Source organism: Gekko japonicus, unplaced genomic scaffold, assembly GCF_001447785.1.
Source record: "Gekko japonicus isolate JY-2015 unplaced genomic scaffold, Gekko_japonicus_V1.1 scaffold797, whole genome shotgun sequence".
NCBI lineage: Eukaryota > Metazoa > Chordata > Lepidosauria > Squamata > Gekkonidae > Gekko > Gekko japonicus.
The window spans coordinates 604805-617943 of record NW_015160859.1 but is presented as its reverse complement, the minus strand read 5'-3'; the positions used below and the strand labels follow the sequence as shown (position 1 = coordinate 617943).

Below are 13139 nucleotides of genomic sequence, written 5' to 3'. Positions count from 1 at the left end.
GAAACATATTAAAGCATTCACATTCAACTATGTGTAAAAATGAAAACAATGAAGAGAAGAAGAAGAGAAGAAGAGACTGGATTTATACCCTGCCCTTCACTACCCAAGGGAGTCTCAGAGCGGCTTACAAACTCCTTTCCCTTCCCCTCCCCACAACAGATACCCTGTGAGGTAGGTGGGGCTGAGAGAGCTCTTGACAGAAACTGCTCTTTTTCAAGAACAGCTCTTATCAGAACTACGGCTTGCCCAAGGTCATCCAGCCAGGTGCAAGTGGAGGAGTGGGGAATCAAACCCGGTTCTCCCAGATTAGAGTCCACACACTTAACCACTACACCAAACTGGTGTACTTCAAATTATCAAGTAAACAAACAGGTTAAATTATTAAGAGATTTTACATCTTATTGTAATCATTTTAGCCTTTGTTGAACATGGATGCTTTTATGTTCTCGTTATTTCTATATTATGACTTGGAACTGTGATGTCAATCCACTTCCAAAGAGGAGGCAATTATGTGCAGAGGTAAACCCATCCAGAACTTATGTTTAAACCTTGAGGGCCAAATTTATTAATGAATTCCAATAGGTACACATACTCTTGGGAAGAGTTCTTCACTGAGGTTATGACAGCCAACAACAATTTGTTAAAAACTGGTGCATAACTGCACATGCCTGGCACTTCTTTCCACTGCTTTTGAGAAAGACTAAAAGGCATGACTCTATGGCCTTTTATTTGTCACTGAAAACTCATCATTTTGTTCTTTGGTGGAATCTTCTCCAGAATAATGCCACATATGGTAAACTGAACATGGAATACAGCACTCAAAGTGAATGAGAAGTACCGTCTTTGAAGAGGCACTTCCTAATGTTGCTGCTCCAGCAGCGAGAGGCAATAAAGTTTAGGGAGTCATGATGACCAGAACAGAGCATTGTACCTTTGCTGAAGAATTCTTGGAGCATTCATGCACAGTCTGTGAACTTAATTCAATATCGCTTCTAAATCTGAGCTCTGCCAGAGATAGAACTGTCTGGGCTATTTAGCCAATTTCCAATCTGGGTAATTTACATTGATTTCCATTGACTTATTGATAAACAGGCTTACCTGTGAACAGCAGCTCCACAGACACTGGACAAGGAGGCATACACGACATTTCCTATGACACTGTACTGCCATATAGGACAGTTTGCCGGACAGAGGACATGTGCTGTCTCACTTCTGATATCTAGTCCTCTTGTGTGGCACGTAATGGGAACAGGGGCTATAGAGGGAAAGAAAGATAGCATGAGACAAAACTCAGTACACCACCTGCAGTACAGCTTATTGCTACTAATAAAGGAAACATAAATAAAAATACTTCATGCATTTAACTACAATGTATTGCCTAGTTTTGATATTTTTTTTGTATATGTATGCAATCACTACATTAACAATAAAATACAATCCTTTTGTTTGCAACTGAAACAAAAGAGCATTAAAGAACAAACCTAAGCAGGTCTACTTACAATCCTACTCAGGACTATTCAGTAGCTCTTACTCTCAGGAAGTTACACCGGTAGCTTCCTTCTATTTCCATGTGATATAGCAATTGCATATCTTCTTTCAAACAGTATGATTTTTAGTGAGTAATGTGACTACATCAGTGGTATATCCATAAAAAGTTACACATCTCAAAAAATGTTTAAAATGCAGTGTTATTTTGTTGACAAGTGTAGGCTTTCCAAAGAAAAACACAGATGCTCATTGGTTATTTATTTATTTTATAGTCTTCCTTTTTCACTGTGACTCAGAGCAGATTACAAAAGAATACAATACAAACAGTATAAAGCATACAATAAACAATATAACCCTATTCTTGTTATAAAAATGCCCTCCTAAACAATTCCATTCTACACATTCTGCAGTGTGACAGAACTGAGGGTGCCTTCCTGAACTTCTCAGGCAGGCCATTCCACAATAGAGAATATTTTGATACAGGTAATTGATGACCTTACCCATTTGCACACTAATGCCATAGTAAAAATCAGTGAACTCTTGTACTGCTATGTTTATTTATTTACTTCATCTATACCCCACCTTTCTGCCCAGTGGGGACCCAAAACTGTGTACACCATTCTCTGTTCTCCAAGAACAATGTAAGGTAGAAGAAGAAGAAAAGATATTGGATTTATACCTCCCCTTTCACTACCCGAAGGAGTCTCAAAGTAGCTTACAATCTCCTTTCCTTTCCCTTCCCTTCCCCTCCCCACAACAGAAACCCTGTGAGATAGGTGAGGCTGAAAGTGCTCTTTCGGGAACTGCTCATGACAGAACAGCTCTGAAATAACTTGTAACTGACCCAAGGTCACACCAGCAGCTGCATGTGGAGGAGTAGGGAATCAAACCTGGTTCTCCCAGATTAGAGTTTGCACTTCTAACCACTACTCCAAAGTAGCGCTCCAGTTAAGCTGAGTGTAACTTGTCCGAGGTCACCAAACATACTTCCATGCAATGTGGGGATTCAAACCTGAGTCTCCCAAATACTTTTGATACTCTAACAGCTACATCATACTGGCTGTAACCATCATTTAAAAAATTCATGGGTCTTTGCTGCTGGATTATCAACGTTTGTGACAGGTTTTATATCTTTTTTAAAAAAAACAAATCTCTCATGTGTTTGCAGATGCAGTAGAGCAGCTGATTTCTACTAACTCACTGGAATTCATGCTGGCTTTACCTGGAATTAATTCTTTGTGTACAACTGGAGAAAACTACACCACAGAAGCCTCTGCAGTTTCAGATATGGAAACACTATTTGCTATATGTGTGGAACATACATGTTAATGTATCTGGTTGTGACATTAGCACAAGGTCACTGCTAATTGGCGTGACTGTGACATACATTATGTCTATTATGTTGTTTACCCTAGTCTTCCTCCACAGAAGCCCTGTCAGGACGCATGGCTTTCCTTTCCTTAACAACCATAACAACCCTGTGAAATAGGTTCAGCTTAGAGAAAGTTATGTAACTGGCCCAAGAGTAGCCAGTGAACTCCATAGCTGAATAGGGATTTGAATCTGGCTCCTCCTAGTCCTAATCATGCTGCCACACAGATTTTCAATTACTGAGCATACTTTTGATATAAGGGTGGTTATGTGGTCACACAGAAGTGGTTTGTTTGCACTTATCCATCTATATTATTATGGTTTACCCATGCTCTTTCTGCTTCCAATTTAAAAACTTCAAGCATTTTTGTAAGTGTTAATATTGCAGAGCTATATCAGTGATTTGATAGCTATTGAATAACCATTTCCCCCCCTATCAAGATGTTTAAATAAGAGATTTAAGATTCTGAATCTTAAGATGGAAAGGGTTAGACTAAATACCATGATATATGTTACCAAAAATATGGTAAAATAAATACAGGAGTCAGCTAAAAAAACTATTAGTAATTTTAACTACATTTTCATTTTTTCCAAAAATATTTTGTAGGGGAAGGCACAATTGGCATTGCTAATTAAACCAACCTGACAGCCCAGATAATAGGAGATACACTTCAGAAACAACTACAGGAAATTCAGTATTCCGTTTCTTTTAGCTTACGGAACTCATATATGATTCCTACTACTACTACTGGGTTGGTTCTAGTTGGTTGATTAATGAATCTTTCATGTCTTCACTCTTCCTGCTGCAACTCCCTGACCCTGAGAAACCACGAAATCAGGAGACCCCTGGGAAGAGGCGTGCTCTTTAAACATTAGTCAGAGAGTGAAGAAATGCCAGAAACTATTTTTATGGGGGAAATAATTTTGCTATAAATGTTGAATGCATACTTCATAGAACAGAGGTGATTAAAATTTTGGTCTACATTATAAATGTCACTGAAGGCTGGAGGATTGAAAGGGGCAGCATAACATTTGGGGGAACACCTCCCCTCCTCTGTTTAGGAATGCATGGGATGCAGCATAGATGTCTGCACTGGGGAGGGGAAATTGAAAGAAATTCTCTTTGCATGAGTGGAAACGCCCTTCCCCTCACAAAAGGGATTGTTGGGATTCAATCCATTATTAATTATCAGGGGTCATTTCGTAGAAAAAGAGGTGTAGGAGCTCATTAGCATAACTCATTAGCATAACTTATTTGCATATGCCACACCCCTTGACATCACCGGAAGTGTGTTAGAAGGCAACACCCACCACTCAGGCTCCACTGGACTGTTTTGGATTGCTAGCTATTGGGGGGGGGGGAACGTGCAGATCTGTCCTCGCAGAGGAGGGAGAGCTTATACCTGAATAAAACTTGGTCTTAAAGGTGCCACAGGACTGTTTTGGGCCGGGGGGCCCGGGGGGGCTCTGCAACTTGCCTGGCTGCTTCTTGCTCTGACTGAGGGCTGCTGGGAGCAGGGGGTGGGGCTTGTTGCATATGCCCGCCCCCTGGGCTCTTTACTGCCGGAGCTCCGCTCCTGTGCACTCCTGCAGGCAATGACCCCTGTTAATTATAAAGAACCTAACAACCAAGTCCTTTACATGATCCCTTTGGTACTTAAAACTCTATCAAGACCTAGTTATGTTGTAATCACTTAGCTGTCCTTGACTAGGTACTATTGTTATGTTTCATTATTGGTCCATTAATGACATATTATATACTTAGAAGTTATGTACCCCCATGTATTCTTCTGCATTCTGTAAAGGGAATCATAAATAAAACTCTTGTAAAAGTCTCTTGCATTCTCCATATAGCACAGAAACACACCACTTCAAGATACTGTATTAATATGAAAACTATTTATTCCTATTTCATTCATGTAAAATAGATTAAGCAAGTTCTTCTAGGAATGTAGGATGACAACTGTCTTCTGTTTTGAACTTGAAAAAGAAATCAAAAACAAGAAACAAGTTAACAGGAAAATTTATTTGTAAGACATTTATATATTAATTCCTTGATCAAGTAAGACTGATATGAACACAAAGAAAATGTAAAAATATGTCATTCTGGGGGTTGGACATCTGACTCCTGCTCTGGGGGCTATGTGCATGGTTCCAAAACTGGAATGGGAAACTCATTCACAGTGATAAACAGACAATATACACTGCCCAAGTAACTGCTGAGTTGCTACTCAATTCATGCATAATGTACACAGTAATACACAAAGCCTACTGATTACAAATGTGTAAGAATCTTATAAATATAAATGAAAACCATATTTCAAATATAGTATGAATATATATCCAAATTATATTTCATATCATGTCTATGATGCTTCCCCAAAGAACATGCTAGAGTTACCTTACATTTATTTATATATTTATAAATAACAGTATTTACTGTTATTTATATAGAAGTCCAATGCTCACAAACTATAAATTATCAGTTTTTGTGAGAAACGTAAAAATAGCTCAGATTTGCACTCTGCTAAAATATATATTCAGGTTTGAGGTCAAATATTACTTTTATCTCTAGGGAGATGTTCTGGAATTTTGTTATTACAGTCAGATTCTTTGGAACATTGGTTCTCTTTTTTAATATATGGAAAGACACAGTAAGCTTAAAAAGGCACTTCCTGGTAATTTGAAGGTTATAGCTATATATTGAATAGCTGTTCGGTTTTATTGCTCTTGTGTTTTTGTGTTTGTAATTATGTTGTTATTATTGCGGTTTCCTAATAGTATGTGCTACTGTAAATTGTTGTTATATTATATAAATAAAAGATTATTAAGAACTGGAAAAACAAAAACAAAAAATAAAGGTCCTAAATACATGCACGACTAATAGTGAAATCCTAAACAGTTATACCCTTCTAAGCCTATTGACTTCTAAATGGATTTAGAAGGGTAGAACTCTGCTTAGGATTGCACTGGACCATGTATCCATCACAGAACAGTAATAACTTGAATTGCCTAAAAAGGGGAAAACAGATCAAATACCTTTGAAATATAATTTTCAGCTATATTTAAGTTACATGTGTTATGGGGTACCTTTGCTCCTCTTCCAAAGTTAATACCTCTTTGCTAGCTTTCACTGCACTTATTTAAGATGAAAAAGAAAGTATCTTTTACTAGTTTGTATCGCTGCTTTCCAGAGCACAAGACTCCTTTGTGACAAAGTTATATAAGTCCTTTAAGTGCTGCCAATTCCAACTTCTGATAAGTTTTCAGATCCTCATATTGTAAATAACACACACACATACACACACTAAAGGTCTCACTGTCTCACTCACCATTATAAAAAGAGTCCCATGTTTGCCTTTCCGTGATGATGGAGATTAGGCAGGAATATGGCTCTTTCCAGCTCAAGTTCTCTTCTACTGAATAATATTAAAAATTCTTCACTGAAAACGTGAGCCCTATTCAAAAAGTAATTTCTTCACACTGAGGGTTAGGGTTAGGGTTGTTTTTCTGGCCATTTTGTGTCCTTTAGAGGAGGTCTGTAGCTTCTTAACCATAAAATTCCACTTCTTGGGTAACATCATCATGTTGCTCATATCCTTGCTCATATCAGGCACTTGTTCCAATAAACTTTGCATTGATTCCAAAGCGATGGTGAAACATGTGTATTCTTTGTGTGCGGTTTCTTGTAGTCACAAAATGTGATTAACAATCCAATCCTAAACAGGTCTGTTCAGTTTATGATGTTGGCTGTTCCTCATAACCTATTATTTAGACTGAATACTGAAAAGATGTTAATAGTCTCACCTATCCCCTTGCTACTGGGTAGCAAGAACAAAATCAGAACCCATAGTTCACCTAGTCCCCAAGAGTGAATGTAAGCCAGTTCAGGCTGATGTGGACCATTACTAAAAAAGTAACCATACTGGATATTCCATTTTATCCTTTAAGTCCTCTGTGAGAGACGGTACCAGTAAGAAATGTAACGCTATTTTCACCCTGTTGTGTTCTGTAGCTCTCCTAGTGCTACAATTGTGCACTGTTATCTATATGAACCAAGTAGTACTTTTAACAATTATAGGAGAATATAGCTAAACTGATATTCTATATCATAATATTTTTATACCATGTTGTAATTATCTTGTCCATGCAACCGCTGGAAAGGGTTCTACCCAGCCATTTGCACATGCCTTAAAGGCATTTTGAATACTCGTCATTAGACGCAAATAATATTACAGCCTTAAAGTTGATAAACACTATACAGTAATGATACCATAATGTCATAGTTCTCTTTAGAGCCACCAACAAACTTACTTTAGAGTCACAACTAGGTGCCTTACCACAGATGATGCAGTAGTTCAAAGAACTGTACCAATATTTCCCCCATTGCAAAGCCAATAGAAACTTGTGGAATAGTTTAGATGAAGAAGAGCATTGCTAGCAAACTGAATCCAGAGCTGCTGCATTTGGTTTAAAATGCATAAAGAATCTAATCACAAATACACTGCATTGCACATGATTTGGCCTTGGAGCATAGACAATAAACCACCCTATTAGACTTGTTTCTCAAATACTCCTGGCACATTGCAAAGAAAACAAGATTTTATGGTACTTAGAGAAGTTCTGAAACTTGGGGAAACTTCAGAGGTAGCCTGTGGTGCCATAAGAGCATCTGCTATATTGCAGAAGTTTTTTAAAAGTCCAAACTAGGTATGTGCCCACTTAGACATATCTAAAACATCTACATTGTGTCTCAAGATCACAGTGAATGTCCCCCCCCCATCCACATTGAATTTTAAAATGGTCCCCATCTATATATGGCATGATTGCCCCATAAAACTGTGCATTTGTTTTTAAAATGTTAATATTGGCTTTTAGCTTTCCAAAAGCTGCAAACAGACACAATATTTGTCTTGGTAAAAACAAGAATACAGTCACTTAACTGATGAGCTTTAATATCTTCAGTGAGATTTCACTGTGATTAGAATGTTTAAGCTACCCTTGCTATGCAGTTTTATTGATCCCTCCAAGCAAAAGGGGGGGAAAACACACACACACACACAGCAGCACAGACAAATACCACTTTTGTCTAACCTTACTGTTAGCCATAACAGAACATATTTCAGGGTGAAAAGGGGACGCTCCAGAGCAGGGATGGCCAAACTGCGGCTTTGGAGCCACATGAGGCTCTTTCACACATATTGTGGGGCTCCTGGCAAGGTGGCTGGGGAAGCAAAGGGGAAGCATGCCTCCCCAACTGGTCTTCCCCCCCCCCAAGCCAGTGTTCCCCTCCCTCGGTAGGCTTAAGGTGGGGAGAGCAGAGAAAGAAAGCAGCTTTGAAAGTGTTCTCAAAGCCGCCCCCCCATCCAGCTTGGAGAAAGCGTTTGTCTCTTTAAATATAATTATCAATATCTGTTTTTATCCCATTTGTTTTTATTTCTGGCAGTGTTATTTGATGTTAATGTTAATAAAGAGCAACATATTTTCAATAAAAATAGGTGTAATATTTGTTCATGTCTTGTGGCTCTCAGACGTCTGATGTTTCTTCTATGTGGCTCGTACGTTAAGCAAGTTTGGCCACCCCTGCTCTAGAGCCAAGAGATACATCTAATCGGAGAGCCATTAGTTCACTTCCAGATATCCGTGGTATTTCATTACATTTGTTCACTGCTTTTCAACCATAATGATGCTCCAAACATTTGAAACAGGGAGGGGGATCTGTAGAGGGTCACTGAAAATACAGGCAAAAGACATTCCCTAATGGAGCAGAGCAACAACCTTGGACCAGAACATCCTTCCCCACAATACGTTATAAACGCTGGTAATATCTCTGAAGGCTGCTCTGAAGGCTGAAGATTCTGCTGCCTTTCTCCTCTCAGCTACTAGAAGCATACTTCTGATTTAAGATACAGAACAACAACAAAAAGTTGCTATTAAAACCAAGGAAGATTTTCAGAACTCACCTGAACTGTCGCTCTGGGTGGGACTGGCCAGGCAGAAAACACCTGAAATCAGAGAAGGGGTGTGTGTGTCAAAGGGAGCCTTGAGGTAGCCGGAGAAAGCAAGCACCGAGCAGTGCCCCAAAGACAGGATGGTTGGCTCCAGGAGCCCACGGTCCTTCCCGAGGGGATCCTGTGCGCGTGTGAGGAAGAGAACCCCCACCGGAATGCAGTCGGAGTTCCATACGCACCTAGGAGGAGGAGGGCAGCACTCGGACCCATGGTGGCACCTAGGAAACAGAGACGACTGTAAGTCAGCCACGAAGGGTTAAGCAGAGGGGCGATATTCTCCCCCTCCCCACTCCACCAAATACCTTCGGTGGCTGGGGGGCGGGATTACTTCCGGCGCCTGCTGGCAAGGCTGCGGGATTGGCGGGGGTCGCTCTCGAGGGCAAACTTGCTTCTCGGCCCCGATGGGTAAAAGTGAAGGAGACGCCCCGGGCCAGGCGAAGAAGGGAGGCTCGGATGAGCGTCGGCCACTGCCCTGAGGGGTGAAGAAGATGCACAGAAAAGCTCCGGCCGCTGGGATGCTTGCCTGGACCAGCGCTGCGAGCCGGAGAGACCGCGCGCCCAGGCTTTAAACCCTGCCCAGGCGCATGAGCACTGGGCGGGTAGCAGCTGCCTGGGTGGCCTGGGAAGGCGGCTGACCCGCAGGGGAGGGCAGGCGCGAGGGGGCCCCGGGCGGGCCGGTGCTTTTGGCAGCGCTGGCTTCTGACGAGGCGGCAGCTGCGCGCGGGCAAGGCCTCCGCCGCCAACAGGTGCGCTACTCTCTGGCGCGGGCAGCTCAGCGGGCGGCGGAAGCCCGCGCTTCTCCTCAGCCCCCCTTCCCCCATGTGAACAAACCCGCCCCTCCCTTGGGTTTGGCTGTTTGGGTTATGCCCGTCTCGTGCCTGACGCACTCGGGCGCGCTTTGGACCCTGGGCGGTTCTGAGTGGCGCGAAAGACCCGCGCCCAAGTCAGGCTCCTTCACTCACACGATTCAAGGGACAAGTCGCCTCCTCTTTTTCCGCCTTATGAACATATATCTGCCGCCTTCGGGAGGGAGCGGCCTTTCCTTTCAAACGCAGTAGGGGGCTGCTTATCGGGAGGAACTAGGAAGTGTCCCCTGAAAAGGGTGGTTTGTCTTTTCCCTCAGGAGGACAGCCATGCAGACTGCACGGGTCGCTCTGGTCCCTGTCGGCTGTTTGCTGTCAACACTTATGTACTCTGTGTGGGGGCAGGAATGGGGTATAAATATTTTAATAATTATAATTTAATAAAGATTAATACAAAGAAAGGAAAAAAAAACCAAGACCAGGGTGCTTAAATGGCATATTCAGTTTCATGGTTGTCACCTCCTGGTTATGCCCTTGGTTCTGTGGGCAGAAACTACACTTTTTGCTGCATTTGTAAATCTGCCTATCTTTCAAAATGATGGGCCGAGTTTCTCTGGGCTTCCTTTGTAGATTTCTCCCAACACCTTTCTCTTCTGTCAAAGCAACTGAGAAAGAAAAACTGGACAAAATACATGGAATGGTAGCATCCTATTCTTACAAAGCATCTTATTCTTTCTCTATTGCTTTACATTCTTACTAGCAGCATCTTACCCTTCCTGAATTTGGAAGTGGAAACCCTGGTTGTCAGTTAGTAACTACCCAGAAGTCATGCGTAGCCCACCATCTGTCAGATGCCTTGAGGTGTTCCCAAAACCTCAAACTGGCTCAAGAGTGGAGAAAACGGGAACAAGCAAGAAAACAAACTTTAGTCCTGTAAGGCACAGGATGAAGAGCTACTGAGATCTATATGCTGTATGCTGCTGACGGAGTGAATAAAACTCATGGCCACCTTTGTTGAACAAATCCTTAATATGCTTTAATTCCTCTTCTGTTTTCAGGCCTTACTCATACAAAAAGAACATACTTATGTTTTCATATGAGCCTCAGCATGATTGAACTGTGTTCACTGAGAGAGAAGTCAACATACGCAGGAAGTAGCGAGTCCTGTTTAAAGGTGAGCACACACTATTTCTCTTGGTCTGTTTATTCGTATGAATGGTTTGATCCACACCATGCTGTTTCTATCCATCACAGAAAGAGTAACTTCTTTTGTTTTCCTACTGTTCATTTTGCTTTTCAAAGCTCTGCTCCCATTTATACCATATGCCTTACTGTAGCTGGTAGCATTCTCCTAAGAGTTTAAGGGCATTTCTGCAAAAGACCATGGCATGCATTTTACTACAAGGAATATTTAAGAGAATTCTTTCTGGCTTGAAATTAAAGGAAATCTATAAATCCTTTATGATGTCTGTTTTGTCCAACTAGTTCAAGTCAAACTGATATACTAGTTACAGTAAAAGTGATATTAGTTTTTTTAATTTTTAATTTAGTTTTTTAAAAGTAACAAATAAAAAATAACATTAAACTTGCAACAAAGACCAACTACATTATTACAGATTGATACAGATATACAATAATAACAATGTTGAATAGATAATAATGAATTATGCTAATAAGACCTGAAACATTATAAACCCTATAGTCTATAACACCCAATCGTGGTCAATATAGTTATTGTATTGAGTTTGTTGTACACTGCTAATTCGTTCCAACACATATTCTAATTTTTCCAAAACTTTACCCCATCTACCAAAAAACGCATCATATTTGTATGACGGGTTGTTGTATTCTAGCTTGTTTGTAATCTTATCCATCAGCAGGTGATTCCAAAGATTTGTATACCAAGTTCGAATAGTAAGAGGTTTCTGGCCCTTCCAGTTGGTTGATATAGAGCTTTTGGCTTACAAATAGCGTTTGGGTCCATACTGGACATGGTCTGTTTACTTCCAATGCCTCCCCTTGCATACATGTGCACATTTTGGTGCATTACTCAGAGAAAGAGGGTTGGATGGTAGAGAGGTGTGAACAAACTGCCAGTTTCCTCTGCTGACTCGATGTGTCACCTGGGGAAAGGAAAAACTGGGTTCTATTGACATCTGTGGGAATCCTCTACATGTGGGTAATTTACCCATGCTATGTATAGATTGTGTCCATTATGTTTCTATGCCATTCAGTTGTACAGGTGACCTATGCTTAGACTTTACTCAGTGAATCATGTATAGCAAATGCTTATATAAGTAAGAATGCTATCTAAGGTGAATTTAGAAATTATCTACTGTTTCAGAAAGTGATAAAACATAACATATGTGTATGCATGTTTCTTTGTAGCCATTCATAAGTTCTAAGAAATGAAGTCTGAAAGCATTTGATCTTAATTGCTCTGGGTGGTGCAGAGTAATTTATATTATTACTATATTAGTCTTTACTTCCTTTACAGATGTTTTATGAGGGGGCATAATTAACTTTCACCATGTTTTATCATGTCTCAGAGAAATAGAGTCCTTGCAAATCTGGTTGCCCTGTTGTCAAAATCTTTGTTGCAGAATAACGGGTCTACGCTATGTAGATGTTATTTCCCTTTTAAGAAAATGGTAAAATGTTCACCCATCATTATCTAAGGTAAACCACAATACTGAGTGTCTTAACTGTCCAAGGAATAACTTAATGATCATACAATCACATTCACTTCAGTAGATACTCACATGTTTACTGGAATCTGGCATCACATTAGTAGAACATTGATATGATCTATGAAGCCCATCCTGTTTTGTTAGAACATCATTGTTTATGACTGAACACGCTTTGAAGAGCCATTGAAAAATTCCACCTCAGAACTTCTATTTTTAATAGACTTACTGATAATTAGAAATGTTGCATAGTGTTTGAATTATAGTTTCAAACAATCACACTATAGTACAGCCTCTTATTAACCATAATTTAATTCTGGTTGTGAATTCTTTTTTTTTTAGCCCCCCGGAGGAGATTTTCTATTGCATTTTTTATTAGACTACAAACTACAATGAAAAATAAGGAAGGGTAACTACATCTAGGGAGAAAGGAAAGAAAACCACTAATAACTAAAACCCCAAGAATAAGAGATCATAACAACAGCTTATATTAATGTTAATCTAAAAATTGCTTATATCACATTGAACATAGTTGGTTATACTAAATTATTTATCTTTTTTTTTAATCCATTAATTTAACTGTTTAAAGAGAAACCCCAAAGCATCATCAATACTAAAGAAAATTTTAAGGCACAATTCAGAGTCCTTCAGCCTTCCTTTTGTTTTATCTTTTCTAATCCTCAATTGGTAAGCATGTTTGGGGGCAGCCACCCCCTTTTCGGAAGCAGAATCCTCTTCAGAAGACACCAAGTCCAATTTGCCCCTGGATTTGCTGTCAT

General features: G+C 40.2%; 1 protein-coding gene across 1 annotated transcript in view; it reads right to left on the bottom strand.

The window, feature by feature from the left end:
• The window catches only part of COCH (cochlin), a 62109-nt gene extending 52716 nt beyond the window's left edge, over nt 1-9393 (bottom strand). Inside the window, exons 1-4 of the mRNA XM_015421800.1 lie at nt 9173-9393; nt 9050-9088; nt 8823-8864; nt 1099-1255 (exon numbers count right to left, since the gene is read on the bottom strand). Coding sequence (XP_015277286.1) covers nt 1099-1255; nt 8823-8864; nt 9050-9080 — 230 coding nt within the window. The 5' untranslated portion in view covers nt 9081-9088; nt 9173-9393. The remainder of the gene's footprint in view (nt 1-1098; nt 1256-8822; nt 8865-9049; nt 9089-9172) is intronic.
• Between the last annotated feature and the right edge of the window lie 3746 nt (nt 9394-13139).